We start from the raw sequence: 19,538 nt of genomic DNA on the forward strand, positions 1-19,538 counted from the left end.
ACACACTTTTCACACACACATTGTCAAGTCACTAGGTGAGTGACAATCTCACACACACACACACACACACACACACACACACACACACTTTGTTACATCACTAGGTGAGTGGCAAATAACACACATCCCACAAACATGGCACTCCCCATGCTGTTTATTTCACAAATCCTGTTTCCTCAAGGGGAGGTAACATTGCATAGGATACATGGTGGAAAGAGTATTCTGCGTCAGAGAAAAAAACAAGAAACGAAAGAACATTACAGGCTTATTTTAAAATCAATCTATTCAGTGTCGCTTTTCTGTTGCCAGATATGCACCGAACTGCTCCATATGTAGTGACTGGGAGCGTGGACCAAAATGTCAAAGTATGGGAGTGCCGTTAATAGCCAATCAAAACATAGGTACAGAGGAAGGAACTATCTGATTGGTCGTTGCTGTGGGTTGCTAGAGTCCGCAGATTGGACAGAAGAGTTATACAGACAAACGAGTATCTTGTTTTGTGGCTGCGTGGCTCCGCAAGAGATCTTAGGCATTACCTATTTATTATTCTCCAACACAGGGTTGCATAGCTGTCTATGAGAGAGTGCTTTCAAAACTCATGCTGACAGTCTGGGACTTGTCCAATGCATTTAATGTCAATGATTACAGAAATTTACAACCTTGTCAATAACAACAACAGACTCAACAGTGAAAGGCAACCTGTTCGGTACAGTGCAAGAGATAAATGAAAAATGATGAAAAAACAACCTGTTGCATGGGTAGCCCAGCCAGTCGAGCTCGGCAAGCACAATCTGCCGTGGCTGCTACCGTACTGGAGGAGACGGACGAAGGAGACCCGTTTTGAAGCCACTTTCTCATACGACCAACAACCCTGGACCTGTGTGATATTGTGCTTGTCTGTGCCAGCTTGACGGGACGATTCTACTGTGCACTGTTCCCTCACTGTTCGGCTGCATACATGTGTATTTAAACAACCCTTGTGGTCTTCTGCATAGTTACCCTCACTTGTCTAAACAGGTTGCTTCGAGTCCATAGTTGATATTGTCACATACGTCAAGTACGTGTTATGTTGTACGAGTAATTTTTGACCAGTTCTAGACGATGTATTCAACATCCATCATAATCCTCTCATCTTAGGTCACACAGAATATTACTTCAGTTGTGTTGGAAATTTTTAGAGTTGATACTTGTGCTCATATTAATCCTGTGTCATGCATTTCAACCTTCTTGTCATGTCCCGTGCATGAGACATATGCATGAGTTATGTATTGGGTATTCGTGTCCTAAGTGTTTGGTAGGGGTACTGACTATTTGGTGATTTCTGATCAGGCTTGATGGCTGAATACTAAAGTTGTAGGTGAGATCTTGGCTATATTTTCATCTAAAATATTTATTGAGCATGTTCGGAGGTTTTGAAGCAATACTGTGTGGTCACGATCAAGTTTGAATCCTTCACAAACGAAAACCACTTTGTTGAGTTGTCTATTACTTTGCCTCTGGAGATGCGCTATGACCTGCAGAGAATGTTTGAGCCTTTATGTTTGCCATGGTTGATATTAAGAGCTTGGACAAGTTTTGTAAACTTGTCGCCACAGTTTTTGTTTTTGTAATCACCCCTTGGCCCTGTTCCCACCCGGGGATGAAAGTTGTCTCCGTGGCAACTCACATGGGACTCGCTCCCTCAGATCGTTAAGTGCTATTTGTCTGTACATACTAAATATCTCTGTTAGAGATTCTTGACGAGTTTGTTGCTAGCTAAGAAACCACAGAAGCAAGCCTAAAGGTGTTCTGAGGATGCCAAACAGTTGTCAATCAGTTCTCCCATTTTGCTCTCTCTCTCTCTCTTGCTAGAGCGTCTAGTTACCCACACGATTGTAAATTTCAAACTGGTTTTGTACAGATGTAGAAATAACAACTAGAGTATTAGTAAGCTGTCACCCAGGTTTGTTTACAATAACGTACCAGACTTCGATGTCAGTATCTGATTCAAGGTGTAGCGGTTAATACCAAAGTGACCACTTTGTTCCGTGACCCCCTTTCCTCAGGTTTGTGTGCTCTGTGGCTTGCACAGCACCAGTGCTATGTTTGTCCACCCTGTGTGTTACTAAGACATTCTCATATACACAGTCAAACCTTCGTGGGATCCCGCACTGCCACACAACCTAGGACAGAAACACTGCAAGAAACAGCTCAAATAAACACGAAAAGGTCTGCTTGAAATTTGGTTATCCATCACATCATTGTCGCTTTCCAAATACTTACCACCCCAGCTATACAGTATTTGAATTAGAATGACAAAGGGAGATAACTCTGCCATTCCTTGAAAGATTGACGCCACTAAAAATGTTTCTTGTCTGGCTTTAACTGGTGATTGACTGTGAAGATGGTCCCCAGCTCCCTAAAGTAGGGAGTTGGGAACGGAATAGACAGGAAACAGTTACATACTCAGCACCCTGAGTATTGAGGGTCGCCCTGTGGACTCGGTGAAGTGACGTGGTGTCCGAGGTTGCCAGTAGCAGTTGTGACGGGATCCCAGAAGACTGACATATTTGTTACTGTACATACAGCCTGTTGTTGAGTTTGTGCTCGGCTTTGCTATAATTGTAATTTATTTACGACCTAGTGGTCCCCGTAGTAACCTTGTGATAGCACCACGTTTGTACAGATGTCTATACCAGGATATACACATGTCTGCCTGTTCAACACTCGTCTCTGTATTGGAGTTCAAGTCGTACAAGTTAACTAAATGTTATTGTGTTTGTTTTGATTTCAGTCTAAAAATGAAGCTATTTAGAATGGACAGTTTCTTTATCATGTTTCGCCTTCGGAATGGTAACTTTGGAATTCTTGAAAATCCTATTCTAACAAAGACATGGGAACATTGTCTGACGCCTGGACTTGGTTAATGTCAGTGGTATTCTAGACAGCGTGTAAGATGGCTTCTAGTTGAGTTAGTGTGCGACATAATAACATAGACATATATATATATATACTAACCTTAGCTATGATGGCGCTTGTCTTCAAATCAAATAACATTCAAAAGTTTTGCAAAATCCTACTTACAAAATGCAAATGAATAGTTGGGAGATGTGTTATCAACAGTAGCCGATCAAGTATATTTTATGTTTCACAGTGCTATATTTATTGTTTGTTTAATCTCAAGTCAGTTGAGTTTAAATCAAAATCATTTCCGTCAAACATTCCCTCCTGATATTTCGCATGTAGTTAAACTTGATGAAGCAAACATGTCCGATTTCCTCAACTTTCGTACTTTCTTGCGCTGGATACGAACCAACCAATCATCTGTGAGAGTCTGTACATCCCTACCCGGCCATCTTACTGTCTTTTCCGACGGTAGGAGGCTGGATGCGAGGGTCTAGTCTGTCATCTAGGGGGGCTTCCCCAAAACACTGACACAGAATGAAGTCACACAAAGCAAGAAGTTTTGCCTCGAAGAAGAAAAATAAGTTTTGTTTGGGGAAATTGTATCAGAAATGAATTTGCAAAATCCAAGTGTATGTAAAATGTTTGGCAATTTCTTGAACAGATTAAATTGTCGTGTGAATTTATTGGTCTCTCAAGCCTTACATTGACGTCCATTTTGCAAGTTTAATTCAAGAATGTTTGCGTTTCATCAATCAACGCCACTCATTTCCATTCAGACTTAATATTTGGTTTTGTAGAAATCAAGCTGGAGTGTTAAAGCAACTTGCCATGTGCATTTAACTAACCAAAGCATTGGACAGATGCTTCGTGTTGTCGTGTTGATGCTCAGCTAATATCTAAGTCACTTTCTTGCATGACCAAATTGCAGTAGCGTTTGATGCAGGTGAACGAAGACAGGGCCAGGTTCCCTGGAGAGATCCGCATGTGGCTGATCAGGTCTGTGTCTGAGCTCAAGTCAGAGACAGGGCCACGTTCCCTGGACAGATCCGCATGTGGCTGATCAGGTCTGTGTCTGAGCTCAAGTCAGAGACAGGGCCACGTTCCCTGGACAGATCCGCATGTGGCTGATCAGGTCTGTGTCTGAGCTCAAGTCAGAGGGTCACTCCATGGCACAGGGCCGTGACCTGGGCTGTGTTTTGCTATGCAGACCGCTAGCTGATGTCGTATACAATTATGTTATATTTTCATATGTGATTTGTGTGATACTTTTATAATTACTGTTTGTAAATCTACTCCAGACCATCTCTTTATGTCATTTTAGAATTGAGTTGTCTCCCTTCAATCACTGCCAGACTACTACAGTGAGGTGTTTGTAAAGATGTTAACCCCGTGCTAATTTACTAAATTTTATGTAATCCGGCTAAGAGGTGTGAAGTTATGGGGACGGGTACATGATTAAAACATAGATTATATGTAAAAAGACATTTGTTATAAATATACGGTACTATTCAGCAAATAATTGTTCTTGGTCTACATTGTTGGCACCTAATTGTTCCTTCTGAATCTACAACGTGCACATTATTTAAAGATCTGCTTCCAGACCATTCACCGGAACACTGGTACAGTTTTATCTTCAACGTTACCAAGTTTTGCCATGTATGTTTTAGTGAGTGATATTTAATATACCTTTAGGATTTTGTGAGAGAAAGTGATTATTTTGTTTCTTTTTATTTTAAATGGATCACCTTCTCTCTGCACTGTGTATTCCATAGTGTCACCAATGCTTCGGAACATCAGATATTTAATGTATGTCATGATATTGTCGCCTACCTGCTGACTAGTAATATGGTGAATTAAAACCTCAAACACCAATGTCAGTCTTGCCCTTTTTTTGTGCTCAATCTTGTAAGAATCCTAAATCTTTGTGTGTTCTGGAGCGGTCGGGTAGCCTAGTGGTTAGAGCGTTCGCTCATCACGCCGCAGACCCGGGTTTGATTCCCGACATGGGTACAATGTGTGAAGCCCATTTCTCGTGTCCCCCGCCGTGATATTGCTGGAATATTGCTTAAAGCGGCGTAAAACTATACTCACTCACGTGTTCTGGAGCAGTCGGGTAGCCTAGTGGTTAGAGCGTTCGCTCGTCACGCCAAAGACCTGGGCCTAGATTTTCGAAACGATCTTAGCCCTAAGATTATCGTAAAGTTATCGTAAGGAAATCGTAGGCTATCGTAGGCTATTTTCGAAACTATCGTAGCCCTAAGATATCTTCAGTTTGTCGTAAATCTAAGATAGCCCTATACCTGTCGTAAGTTTATTTTATCTTCATCCAAGATGGCGGCATACTTTTCCATAGATATTTTGCCAAACAATTAGTCCGCTTTACGTTCAAACATTGACATTTCATTTTGTAAAACGGAGTGATTCAAATTGACACTTCGAAAACACGAAGAACGCATCAAGGATTTCACGTCAAAAATGTTCTAATCGCGACAGCGATACACATAACTGAGGTGTCGATAGCTTACAATATATTTATATCCGAGTCAATGCTGAAGAAGTGTGAAACAACATACCTTTTCGATAATTTGGGAAGGATAAAAACGGAAGGTGTCGGCAGGCTACAGTAATGACCGTGACCTTATTGATAGTTTAGGGGGAGCGAATCTTAGTTCAAACTCTAGTTGAGAGTGGTTTCCCTTTGTATTCGCCCGGGACACTTGCTCAATGGTACAGTTTTCATAAAGCGCAGAGTTCCGCTGTTATATTTTCTGAGTCGCATTTGTGTCAATGCTTTAGTCTTTATTTTCGCATTTTATAAAATTATATGAATCTACATATGTAAAAACAACCATAAAGGTTTCGCATAAGTTTTTACATCTAAAATCGTGTGGGACGGGTGGTTTTAATAATTGAATTTTAACTATACAGTGTAGTATTTATTGACTTAACAAGGAAATACATGTGATCAAATATTTGTATACATTATCTAATATTTTTCGTGCAAAAGTAATTGTAATTTGTTTCGTTTTAAATTCAATACCTGCGTTATCTATATCCTCTTGAAAGACAAATATTTGATAAAAAGTGATTAAAAACTGTCTGTCGAACAATTGCATTCTTTGAAAACAGGTGATTAATGGCATATAGATGTATTTACTTATAAATATAACAATTTACTGTAATTTTGACAGCAAAAGTTAAGCACAGATTTTTGTATCGACAAATCAAATAAAAAATGAGTTCCCATGCTCGTTCTGGTTCTCGTCAAAATGTAGCATGGATTGCACATTGTCCAAAATTCACTTTCAAATATATGTTCGCAGAAAAAAAGTTTATGGAATGAAATTTACCGATCAACATAAAATACACATTTTCAACACAACAATCTTTGCATTCAATAAGCCGGTTTTAAAATATTTTGGTCTTTTTAATATTTAAGTCTACATTTTCCCGTTTTATGTTTAAAAAAATATAGATATCCTTGAGACCATTCAGACAATAAAATCGTTGTAACGAATAGGGTCAACGGACAAATACTAGTAAATGATCCTCAGCAATTCTGTCAGACAAACCAAACATCATTGAACTACGTTCTGGAATAGATTTGACACATTACAAAGTATTTTGCTCCTCAGCCAGATTTAAATGAAATCAGACAAATCAGTTTATTAGCTCTACTTAATTTAAAAGGATAGAAAATGACTACATTATATGTATTTTCACGTTAACTTGTGGCGTGTTCCATGAGACAACATAACTTGACATTTCCTAAGTTATCTCTCTTTGCGAACGAAAATTAGTGTCACTTTTAAATTTTGAAAATAATTATGGATCTAGATAGATAAAAAAATAATTTCATCATCTAAATACTAATAGCTTGATATTGTATTTAAGTCCTTGGTTTATTCGTGAAATATATTGGATACTTAAGTAACAAAACAAACTTAACAAGCTTAGATTGTCATATAACCTTGCTTGTGGGTGTGCTGCTTCCTGAACAATTTTTGTTTTGAGTGTGTCCACGTATAATGTTGGTGTTTACACTAATATAAACTTGACTTTTGACATAAACATAAAAATATACAGTATACATCACTTAACATCAGACTCGAACACGCATGTTAAATGCTGAACGCATATGCAGTTGGGAAATCCCCGTGACGTCACTGGGAAACACCCCGCTTTTTCAATCTCTAACACAAATGAGTTCTCTGTCCGAGTTACGACAGGTATCGTAACTCTGAACGATCTGCGACAGGTTTACGATAGTTTCGAAAATCTATCTTATCTTAACCTTAAGATATCTTATCTTTGAACGTAAGTTGTTAAGATTTATCTTAGCTAAGATCGTTTCGAAAATCTAGGCCCTGGGTTCAATTCCCGACATGGGTACAATTTATGAAGCCCATTTCTGGTGTCCCCCGCGGTGATATTGCGGGAATATTGCTAAAAGCTCACTCACTCACTCGTGTGTTCTCTCTGAAGTTGGGAACAGTGGTGTAAGCCATCACAATCAGCTGTGCAGAGTTGCAGCCTTAGACATACCAGAAACAGCTTGTGGGTTCAAATCCCAGATCCACCCTGATTGTTTCTAGGTTAGTCAGCACCATACCTATGCTCGTGGGTTTCACCAAAGTGGATTCATCTTATATACCTGCATCACTTCGGGCTTTCCTCCAAAATAATGCCAACATGCTGTGATATAAGTGGAATACAGTTCAAAGCTGGGTTAAACCATACACTCACAATTAACAGTCGGTTAGCCTAGTGGTTAAAGCGTTCGCTCATCACTCCGAAGACCTGGGTTCGATTCCCGACATGGGTACAATGTGTGAAGCCCATGTCTTGTTTCCCACGTCATTATATTGCTGTAAAATTGCTAATAGGGGCGTAAAGCCATACTCGCTCACAACTAACAAAACCGCACCAGAACCTTAGGCGTTCAGCAATCTCCTGCCTAGTGATTACGCCAAAGGCCGGCTCGATTCCTCACATGGGTACAATGTGTGAAGCCCATTTCTTGTGGATGGTTCGTGGTTCAAGGCCTGCTACCCATGGCCTTGCACTCTGCATTAGGACTCATATACAGTTTCTGAGGGGATGCCATGTTTAATTGTGACATGGTATCTCGATCGGCTAGCACTTGTGCAAGCAAGCAAACGCACCCACACACGTGCATGCACATCGCTATATAAATGCAATATTCTTCAAAACCACCTTAAACTCCACATTAACCTCACCTCACCTCACCTCACCTCACCTCACCAATGAGGATTATGGGAAGCTACAAACAGTGTCTTGCAATCCAGCAGACAAGACATAAGAAACGGCAGTCCAATTAAATTAAGATCTTAGTTTTGAAGGTTAAAATTCAATTTAAAAAATGTGAACGTCCCAACCCTGAAGTCAACAAATTCAACCTGACTAAAACCAGGGTGATCGGGCCGTTATACCGTTATTCTTGGCATGTTGTTGAACTGTCAGCGTTCGATTGACGCTGATGCCAGGCAATTAAAAACCATGCACTTTAATACCGTTCATAGCGCTGCTGCACGTGCAGTACGTGCAGCTCTGTGACCCGTTTGTTAATGCACTGGGTGCGTTTTTCCGAATCGTACGTGTTTCCAGACTTATGGTATGCACGTCCTTATGATCATTTTGATCCGGGAAATGTGTCACTGACACTACAACACATTTAACCCCTTCATGTTTGCTCCTATTGGTCTAATTTTGCAAGAGGGCAAGATATATCAACAGATAACTTTAGGTATCGTATCCGTAATCTGACAAATCTGAATTGTAATACCAACAACAGTGCAAACCTTGTTGATGAATATGAAGGATTCTTTTTGAAGAATTAGACAGACCGATCTCTGATCAGGAAGTGATGAACGCTATTTCCAAGTTGAAGAATAACAAATCTGCATCAACTGACCATAGTAAATGAATACTTTAAATCGATATGAAATAATGATGTGTTTTTTACGCTGAAAAGCACCTAGTTTTCGACACTGAAAGTAAAGTAAAACGATATTGAACTTATTATTGAGGGAAGTATATAAATACTATAACGGTTGTGGCCCGGAAGTCCCTCGGTGGATGATATAGGTTAGATTTACTTCCAAATATTAACTAAAAGAGCTAAAAATTTAGCTATACTGTGCTCCACGAGCTAGGGTGAAATCGCAATTATTACTGTCCAGCGAGGAAATGGTAGTTGCTATCGACCAACTTCCGGTTTGGCATGGACAGCGCGTACCCTCTGTGCATGTGTTTAACCTAATCTTCGACAGTGGAACAATTCCGGAGACTTGGCGTGAAGGTGTCACTGTCCCAATAAATGAGAAGGTGACGAACGGAATGATAACAACTGAAGAGTTGTTTCTATGTCGGGTTTTCCGCAATGTATGCTCATGATATCAATCACTGCATTGTCTGGTCCAGACTCGATTATTTACAGACCGCCGTCATATAACTTGAATATTGCTGAGTGCGGCGCTAAACAACAAACCAACCAACCAACAATACTCACAAAACGATATTTTCAAAAGTTATTGTATTAAAAATAAATCAAATAAAGAGGAAGTGAGGTGAAACGGGGTCGTACTCATATAGCGACGTGCCTACCAGTTAATCCGGACTGATGCCGAATTTATAGTGCTAGCCTACTGAGCTACCATGCCTCAGTTTAACATGAATACCCCACTCAGACACAGGGTACTGACTCCGAGACGGCCGGTCCTTGCTTTAGCCCCTTAATTCTGAAGCCCGTGAAGATTCCGGGGTAGAATAGGTCTTCAGCAACCTATACATACCGTAAAAGGTGACTATGCTTGTCGTAAAAGGCGACTAACGGGATCAGGTGGTCAGGCTCGCTGACTTGGTTGATGCATGTCATCGAGCCAATGGCGTGGATCGATGCTCATGACATTAATCACTGGATTGTCTGGTCCAGACTCGATTATTTACAGACCGCCGTCATATAGCTGGAATACTGCTGAGTGCGGCGTAAAACAACAAACCAACAACCAACCTTAATGCCGAGCGTCAGACAAGGTAACAACAAGTACCATATTGTAACTCCTTTTGGTATGACCCCGCCTGGGATCGAACCCACGGCCTTCCGCCCTCCGGACAGACGCTCTACCACTAGATCACGGAGGCGGTCTACCAATGTGAGGAACTGAACCGGTCTTCGGCTGGCCGAGCGAATGCTTTATCCCATAGGTTAAAGCCCCCGACCCCACCTCACCCTAACCCCACCCCACCCCACCCTATCGCCCTGCAAGTTAAAGTGGTTACTTGTAAGGATCCCTGTCAAATCAAATAAAGCAGTTTGTATCAATCAGGTTATTTCTGAAAATGTGCTTTAATGAAATCCGTAACACGTGATGATAAAGTTTACTAATATGACATGCACGCCAATGAGGAAAAGCATGAAAAGTACAACTATTCTAACAATTCTGACTGAATATTGCAGCGATAGTGTGTGGACAATTGACGTTGAAACATGGATAATGTTTCTAAAATGAGACTCAATCCCCTGCTGTATTTAAAACAGTTATATGCCTTTTTCTTACAGAAAGTGGGTATTGTATTATCGAGGAGTCAAATGTCTGCGTAAAATCAACTAATCTCAAACCTTAATCAAGCTCCTCAACCACCCGAACCACCCCTTCCCCTCCCCCCCCTTGAAATCAAATGGATGCTCCTTCGGGTTGGACTATAAAACATGGATACTTCCACAGTCGCATCGCGCATCTCGTTTTACGATCTCTGCACACCTCCATTCTTCCATACTATTAGCGATTATTTCCACATATTTGATTCCAGCCATCATGTTCTCTTTCTTCACGTCTCTCGGATTGGCCCCATAGGCGACCCAGGGCACCTCCCAGGCACCTCCAGCGACCCAGAGCACCTCCCAAGGACCCCCAGCGACCCAGGGACCTCCAGCCACTCAGGGCACCTCCAGCGACCCAGGGCACCTCCCAGGCACCCCGAGCGACCCAGGGTACCTCCCCGGGACCTCCAGCGATCCAGGGCACCTCCCAGGGACCTCCAGCGACCCAGGGTACCTCCCAGGGACCCCCAGCGACCCAGGGCACCTCCCAAGGACCCCCAGCGACCCAGGGACCTCCAGCCACTCAGGGCACCTCCCAGGCACCTCCAGCGACCCAGGACACCTCCCAGGCACCCCGAGCGACCCAGGGTACCTCTGAGGCACCTCCAGCGATCCAGGGCACCTCCCAGGGACCTCCAGCGACCCAGGGCACCTCCCAGGGGCCCCCAGCGACCCAGGGCACCTCCCAGGGACCCCCAGCAGGCGGACCAGACGCCGTCAACATCCAGGATGTCGTCGACCTCCTCGACACCATTCGCCACCCCGATGACGACGACTCCGGCAGCAAGGAGGCGATCAGCAGTGCCAGGACGTCGGGGGTGCGGCACCAATGAATGTGAGTAAATAGTAAATAGTTGTGGTTTAATATGTCTGCTTCAACTCATTCAACCAGTTCCAGTAGTTCTATACATGCCTACTCCGTCTTACTCCTATGCTAGTTTTACATATCAGTGTCTGATATTCTAGTTATTTTAATGTACATTCATTCACTCACTCACTCACTCCTATGTACATACGCCTGGAATACATAGGTGAAGCATTATAACTGCAATAGGCTGACATCTTACATTTGTTGTGTGGCAGCTTGTCGAGACCGAGGTCCGCCAGCTCCGCGAGGAGAACCGGCGACTGAGGGAAGAGAACCGGCAGGCAATGGAGGAGAACCGGCGACTGAGGGAGGCGAACCGGCGACTAAGGGGGGAGAACCGGCAGGCAATAGAGGAGGTTCGACAGGCAACGGTGGAGGTTCGACAGGCAACGGTGGAGGTTCGACAGGCAACGGTGGAGGTTCGACAGGCTAAGGAGGACATTAGGCAGGTGAAGGAGGAGAACAGGCGACTGAAGGTAATTGTAAGTGAGACACAAGAATGAATTCAGGGTTAAAACCAATGTGAACATCATAATAGTCTTGTGGTGGGTGACACCTTGATGTTGACTCAGACCGTACCTGCAGTGTTGGAGCTACGTCTTCTGTCTGCACAATGATGAAATCGAGTCTCTGAGATAACTCTTCGACTATTTATATAACTACTAGATAAATTGTAATCAAACTTCATAATTATGAAAACGAGAGATGTGTCAGTTCTTAACTCACATTGGTGACTAAGCGTTGTTTTATTGTCAGGGCTATAGGTAGTTACTGTAGTCATATATTAAATATAAATCTCCCTGAGTGAGTGAGTGAGTTGGGTTTAACGCCGCTTTTAACAGTATTCCAGTTATATCACGGCGTGTCAGCTTAATGTGGGAGGAAAGCCCGAAGTGATGCAGGTCTCAGACGTTTACCACTTCGGTGAAACCCACGAGCACGGGTATGGTGCTGACAAACCTAGAAACATAATCGGGGTGAACCGGGATTCGAACCCACAATCATAGGTTTCTGGCGTGCCCAAGGGACGCAACTCTGCACAGCGAATCGCGGCGCCTTAGACGACTGGGCCACCCGTGCCCCCAAATCTCCCTGAAGAAACCAGGCATGTTTTAGAGTCGGTAACAGGCATGGAAAACATTTGTTTTGGCCACCTGGAGTTTGTCCAGGCACGCTACACGATATACATAACGAGCACTTGCACTGTCTGTATACATGCATGTATACACCTACTCTTACATTCCTTCTTAGGGTTTCACGTCGACAGCTTCCACCTCGACAGCTTCCACCTCAACTACGGCAGGGACGGCAGTAACTTTGGGGACTTTAGCGACAGCGACGGTTCCAACTGTGAGTTAATTTTCATTGACAGTATTAGATTCATCTTTTTTTACTAACTCTCTAACTCTCTTGCCTAAGATGCCTGAATTAATCGTCCTTGACATTGTTAAAGGACCTCAATTTAGGGCTTAGCTTCACCATCGCGTTTTCTTCCTCCCCTGAGCATTTCAGTTAAACCTCGTATTCAACACTCCTGTGCATAGCAACACAATGGGTGACTTAGTGGATCGGGGGGGGGGGGGGGGGGGGGCGATCTGTAAATACTCGAGAGGCAACTAACAGGATCGGGTTGTCAAGCCCACTGACTTGGTTGATGCCTGTCCTCGTATCCCAATTTAGTTGATCGATGCTCATGATGTCAATCACCAGACTGTCAATACTGTTTACAGATCGCCGTCACATAGCTGCAGTATATAGTACATACCGTTCAGTAATTTATATGAATACAACAGTTATTTCGCCAGTAGAATAGTACAATAATCTTATAATCTTATCTTATAATTAGGTATTTTTTCTCTCAGAATCAGGCTGCCAACAATAGGCGAGACCAACGACACAGGCAGAGAACGGTTACCATGCTTCGTCATCAACAACAGCAACAGCAGCAACAGCGTCAACAGCAAAGGCGGATGGAACAGCAGAGGCAGGCTCGCGACCAGCAGAGGCAGGCTCGCGACCAGCAGCGACAACAGCAGCAGCAGCAACAACAACAACCCTACCAAGCTCTGCTGCGTGTTTTAGATGAGGCACAAAGGACTTCGGTGAGATTTCGTTTCATCTCTTGTTAATTGACTTCCATACCCAACGATTGTAGAAGTACTGGTTTGACCAGCACCGACTGGCATTTTGCCGTACCTCCTTAATGCAGCTGCATCAGAGGACAATAGTGCCCTAGGGTGTTTCATTGTCGCATGGGTGTTTCATTGTCGCATGGGTGGCCCAGTCATCGACGGCGCCGCAATTCGCTCTGCAGAAGCGGCGGTAAAATCATAAAATGAGTCGATCTGACTAGCGTAAGCTGATTCCTGACCATAATACCGAGATTTAGACACTTCTATTCAGTAAATTTTGTATTTCTTGCCTCTACATACAGCAATAGACAGACGTTTCTTTTAATAGCAATGCTATCACTCTGTATGATATAAATAATAGTTTTAATTGTATGATATAGATTGATTTTACAATGAACTTGAGACATACATACATCTTTCATCGCATATATGGTATTTTATAGCTGCAAGTCTCAACAGCAAGCTTGAAATTGCAACATCCCTCACTTTCTACAAAAGGAACATCATCGATGCGTGATTAGTATCGTTAATATATCCTTTTAACGGTGGCTGTTCCCTAGAACTTGGTCTCGATACTTCACCATAACACTGATATACTCCGACATTAAACCTCAACATGTCCCGTGAACACGCTTGCCATGAAAGGCGACTTGCTTGTCAGAGGCGACTAACGGGATCGGGTGGTCAGGTTCAGTAATATCGTGTCATCATATCCCAATTGATGTTCATGGTCACTCACTGGATTGTCTGTTCCAGACTCGATTATATAAAGACCTATTGCTGACCCCGGCGTTAAATCGCAAACCGACACAATAGGAACGTGATAAATGATTTGTACCGTTTATATATATATATATATTCCTGGTAAGTGGGTCTAAGTATTGTTTGTTTCATTACAGAGAAGGGGACGCGTCCGCAAGCCGGCTGGTGCTCTACAGATGACCCTGGGAGGAGGCATCACCAGTAAGTTGACCCAATGTGTCGAGATGTATCATTTACAAAGGGAGGCAGTCAACACATCGACCTATTCTACGTGGGTTGACCTAGTCTCAACCGCTGGCTTGTCATACACAACTATTGTTACGTTACCCCATGAGTTTCGCCCATTCTTGTCCCAATCTCTGATATTGGTGGACTAATGATATACTGTCACAGCACCCACTCACCCACTCACATTTAGTCCCGGGAAGATCTGGACCAGACGTAACCTTCAGGAACCCATACTTGTAACAACTATCTAACGTGATCGGGTGGCCAGGCTCGTAACTTAGTTGATGCATGTCATTGTATTCAAATAACGTAGATCGATGTTCGGCACTGAGGCAACCTCTTTAAATTGTAAAATTTTAAAGATTTGCGGACAGGATTGATATGTTTCGGAAATTGGTGTTAGTAGATGGTTGCAGAAGTTAGTTTGTTGCCGCACTCAGCAATATTCCAGCTATATGACGGTGGTCTGTAAATAGTCGAGACTAGACCAGACAATCCAGTGATTGACATGAACATCGATCCCGATCCTGTTACTCGCCTCTTACAAGCAAAATCGCCTTGACAGCAAGCATGGTGTTCCAGAAGTAGATTAGTGTGTATCTTGGTGAAAGAAGAGGTTTTTCCACCCTGGTGTTTCAATCGTATGTTTCTACATATGTTGACGAACATCTCCTTACTACTTCAGACATCGTAACCAACGACCAGGTGGCTTTCATCAGGAAGAGGCAACGATAAGGGACATCCCAAAATGTTGTAAGTTAAACTATACTTAATTAATTCATGAGGGCAAACATTTTCCAGTCATTATGGGAACATTTAGCGAGCATTGGCCTCACCCACTAAACCAACATTTAACAGGGTTCTTCTACATGGGGGTGACCCAGGGCAGAATAGGTAACCCGGTACCTTATGGTTGTTGAATACAATTAGGGCCAGTCACATGTGTGATTGTTCTCCCGTTGATCATTCTACAACCCCATCAACCAGTTTGCTTGTCAGTCAAATGTTAGCTGTAGTATTGCTGCCTGGGGCGTTCTACAACATTCACCTCCTCACCTTTCCACACGCAATGGTGACTCTGCCCAAAGTGGTGAATTCTGAGACCTGCATCAATTCTGGCTCTCCTCCAACATCAAACTGGGTACAATGTGTGAAGCCCATTTCTGGTGTCCCCCGCCGTGATATTGCTGGAATATTGCTAAAAGCGGCGTAAAACCAAACTCACTCACACTCCAACATCAAACTGTCCTGTTCTCTATGAAAATACATCGACATATATTACATGGATTAACTGTTCGGCACTGAGGCAACCTCTCTTTAAATTGTAAAATTGGTATTGGGGGATTGGGAACGAGGCACGTTATTCCCCGTTAAGTGAACAACAAGTCAAAAATATCATGTCGGACATTTTAATTAAACAGAAACAGAAGACAGAAACACACACCTTCATTGCCACACTAACCAAATCGCTCCAAAATTGCACATGATCAATACCTATCAGGAGATTGATAATTGGACGTCGCCCAATACTTGGAAAGTTTATGTTTTTCAAGTGATTCCATCTGTGTCTGCATTTTTGCCAATCAATCACTTGCAAGTCGCCCGTGACCCTAGTAGTAGTCAGTGCTGTCATTTCCATATCCACCCTACCATCTTCACTCTCAATTCCAAATACCACTGACTTGGTCTCAAATGTCTCTTTCTTACCATTCAAGACACTCACAGGTATTTTCTCTATTGACCCCTCCATCCCTAATTCTGAAGCTACATCAGCATTAATGTATGACCTGGTACTTGCATCATCCAATAATGCGTTAACACGGATCCTTTTAGTTCCATTCTTCAGCACTACTGGGACTGTCCGAAGGGCTGTGAACGGATGGTCAAATTCCAATGGCATAGTTGCATGTGCCCTTTCAGAGAAGCCCTGGTCATGACCTTTTGTTTGAGAACCTACCTGAGTATCCTCCTTATCCACAACAAAACTATTTTCTGCAAAATGCAGATTGCCTTGTGCAATGTCAATTCCGGGTATGTTCTCATGTAAGAGTCTATTGTGGGTTTTCGTACACCCATTGATCCCACAGCGATATGCATATCTACATTGTGAGCCACGGTGATTACCACCAAGACAACGAAAGCATACTTTCATTTTCTTAGCAGTGTTCCATCTCACAGAAATATTCTTGAACACGTTTCCATAACACATGCTGTTCACCACAAACCTTGCATATGACCTCCGTCTTTGACTTTCAATTCAGCTCACCAACAAATGAGCATGACTCTTTTCTTTTGATCTCTAGTCTTTTGCTTTTATCAGAAACACCATGTATTGTTTCCGCAGCTATCGTTTGGTATTCAGCTTCCTGAAGTACCCATTCTCTTAGAGTCTCGACAGACTCTTAGTAGATAATAAGTAAGAAGTATCCATCCACACATCCACATTTGATGACGTCACAAGTGCACCTAGTAACCCCACGTGACTGATGACGTCACATAACCTTGACCTTGGGGTGGGGGTGGGGGGTTGTCAACGTCATGGCCTCATTAATATGCAAGATAACTCATTAATATGTAAATGTATAAGTGATGTATCAGGTTAATTAGATGAATATAGAGTCAACTGACCAGATGCAATCATGCAACTAATGACTTGACCATTCCTTAACCCCAGAACACGGGATAGTAATGAATGTCCCTATATGGACATGTTACTACGACCGGGGTTGGGTTGGGTCTTGACTCACGCGGAATGGAATGTCATTGTGAGACCATTTTGGCGTGAGAACATGTGGTGAACATTTGAACCTTTTGCTTTGAAGACATTTCTCTATGCACATTCGGTGGCGGGCTATGTGTGGTAGGATTAAAAAAAATGCCCAGGAACAGGTTCATGTAGAAAGATCTCCCGATATTCAATTACGTTAATAAAGGGTCAACTGACTGGATGCTATCATGCAATTAATTACTTGACCATTCGTTAAACGTAGAACAACACGTGTCTAAAAACAAGATGGCGGACGTTGCCATGAACGCTCACGGGTGTCACGTGTCCTCAGTTTGAATCTCGCGCCTGACCTACAAGTCAGTTCTATGAGGCCCCATTCCACATCTCAGGCTAAGTTGATCCATAAGTGCAATAACTCATTCATTGTCAACTATAATCATGACGTCACAGGTCAGAAAGAGTAATGAGAGGTCTGTTGTTCCAATGCAAGAAGGAAATGTGTTAATGAGTCCTTCATTAAGTGAGAACATAGCGTAGTAATGAGTGTCCCTATATGGAAGTGGCTACTACAGGTTCAAATGTGATTCACGGGGAAAGGAATGTCATTGTTAGACGTATTCCATTGACGCATGTATTTCGAGTAGTAATGACTGTCACATGTGGCAAAGAGGGGTGTGAGTTGAATTTTCATAGAAACCACATGTCCAGTTCTTAACTCTTCTAGTGTTACCTCTTATAAGTTCCTTTTAACATTCAGTTGCCATGACAACTATATAAAAAAATAAGGGTTAACAGTCTTGACTCCTAGCTAGAGGTCAGCTCGGAGAAATATAGAGTCGGTATCGCGAAACCCGTGTGTTGAAGACTGTAATGTATGCCAGTCTGGTATAAGACGTTTTAATACTGTAAAATTCTATTCTTTTTTTCTAAAAGATGTTTGAGTTCAAAATGTCGGTTCAGTTTCCTATTTCAATGGAAAAAATACTCGTTTAACCCTTACCATGAATCATTTTTCATGAAAAAAAAATTAGAGTGAAATAACATAGTTTCAAGAAATTGTATACGATATCCTGTCACTTGTCAACATTTTTCAATGAAAAAAATATCATGTCTCACGTTTATTTCATCGAAAAAAAAATACAAGCGTGTTTCAGTTTTAATGCATAAAACTCTTGTTCTTAAACAATCTGGTGAATAGAAACAGCTGTGGCAACAGGGGCGTGTTAGGAATATTGGGTTGTAGCAGACATGCCTGTTGACTGAGTAAACAACTGTGTTGAACGAAAACAGCTGTGTCAACAAGGGTGTGTTAAGAATATTGGGTTGTAGCGGACACGCCTGTTTACTTAGCAAACAACTGTGTTGAATGGAAACAGCTGTGTCAACAGGAGTGGCGTGTTAGGAGTTAGGTGTAATTGGCTAAAGCGGACACGCCTGTTTACTTACCAAACAAATCTCGTAAATGAAAACAGCTGTGTCAACAGGGGTGACGCGTTAGGAGTTAGGTGCAATGGGTTGAAGCGGACACGCCTGTTGACTGAGCAAACAACTGTGTTGATTGGAAACAGCTGTGTCAACAGGGGCGTGTTAGGTATATTGGGTTGTAGCGGACACGCCTGTTGACTGAGCAAACAACTGTGTTGAACGGAAACAGATGTGTCAACAGGGGCGTGTTAGGAATATTGGGTTGTAGCGGACACGCCTGTTTACTTACCAAACAGCTCTGTTGAATGGAAACCGGAGGGACGGTTTTCCCTCTTGGGTGGACTTGTGTCAAAAGCAACGGTTTGCATGGCTATTGTGAACCAGTTGACCAACACCTGTGTCAACAGGGGCATGTACCGCTTCTCGCGATAGCCATGCAAAATCATATAAAAAAGAAAGCCCAAATCTTTTTGCAATACAGTTGGTCTCCAATCCACCATTGGTATCATCACAGAGAGCTTTTTCTCAAAGTCGGTAACAGCATACCTCCCCAAAAATGGCCAAGTCTCTCAAGCGTTTGTCATCAGAAGTAGCTGATAACATGGAGGGGAATAAAATGTTCAAACCCAAAGTGACCATCGTTTCCCGACATGAACTGATGAAAAAGGTGAATGCAGACGGAATCCTACACGAAAATGCCACAAGATGTAAAGTGAGTGATTTACCAAAGAATCTTTTGCTCGAGATCATCTCTCACGAATCCATCTGTGTCAAGGACGAAGACCTGTGGAAAGTTCTACTGTCTCCTGCAGTGAAGAAAGTGGGGAGCATGGACTTTGACGTCCTTCTGAATATGCAGTACTCGGAAGCCCTCGAAAATTCAAC

The 19,538-nt window shown here is 42.7% G+C and overlaps 2 protein-coding genes across 2 annotated transcripts in view; both read left to right on the forward strand.

Moving 5' to 3' along the window:
* The window catches only part of LOC139472517 (lissencephaly-1 homolog A-like), a 56,717-nt gene extending 51,959 nt beyond the window's left edge, over positions 1 to 4,758 (forward strand). Inside the window, exon 13 of the mRNA XM_071254992.1 lies at positions 310 to 4,758. Within this exon, the coding sequence (XP_071111093.1) occupies positions 310 to 383 (74 nt within the window). The 3' untranslated portion in view covers positions 384 to 4,758. The remainder of the gene's footprint in view (positions 1 to 309) is intronic.
* LOC139472558 (MAP7 domain-containing protein 1-like) lies at positions 3,824 to 15,235 on the forward strand. The gene is made up of 6 exons (XM_071255030.1): positions 3,824 to 3,900; positions 10,764 to 11,328; positions 11,594 to 11,854; positions 13,241 to 13,480; positions 14,410 to 14,473; positions 15,186 to 15,235. The coding sequence occupies exons 1-6, from the start codon at positions 3,824 to 3,826 to the stop codon at positions 15,233 to 15,235; spliced, it is 1,257 nt and encodes a 418-aa protein (XP_071111131.1).
* Positions 15,236 to 19,538: the final 4,303 nt, after the last annotated feature.

This window comes from Haliotis cracherodii, unplaced genomic scaffold (assembly GCF_022045235.1).
Source record: "Haliotis cracherodii isolate W230 unplaced genomic scaffold, xgHalCrac1.p SCAF_24, whole genome shotgun sequence".
Classification (NCBI taxonomy): domain Eukaryota; kingdom Metazoa; phylum Mollusca; class Gastropoda; order Lepetellida; family Haliotidae; genus Haliotis; species Haliotis cracherodii.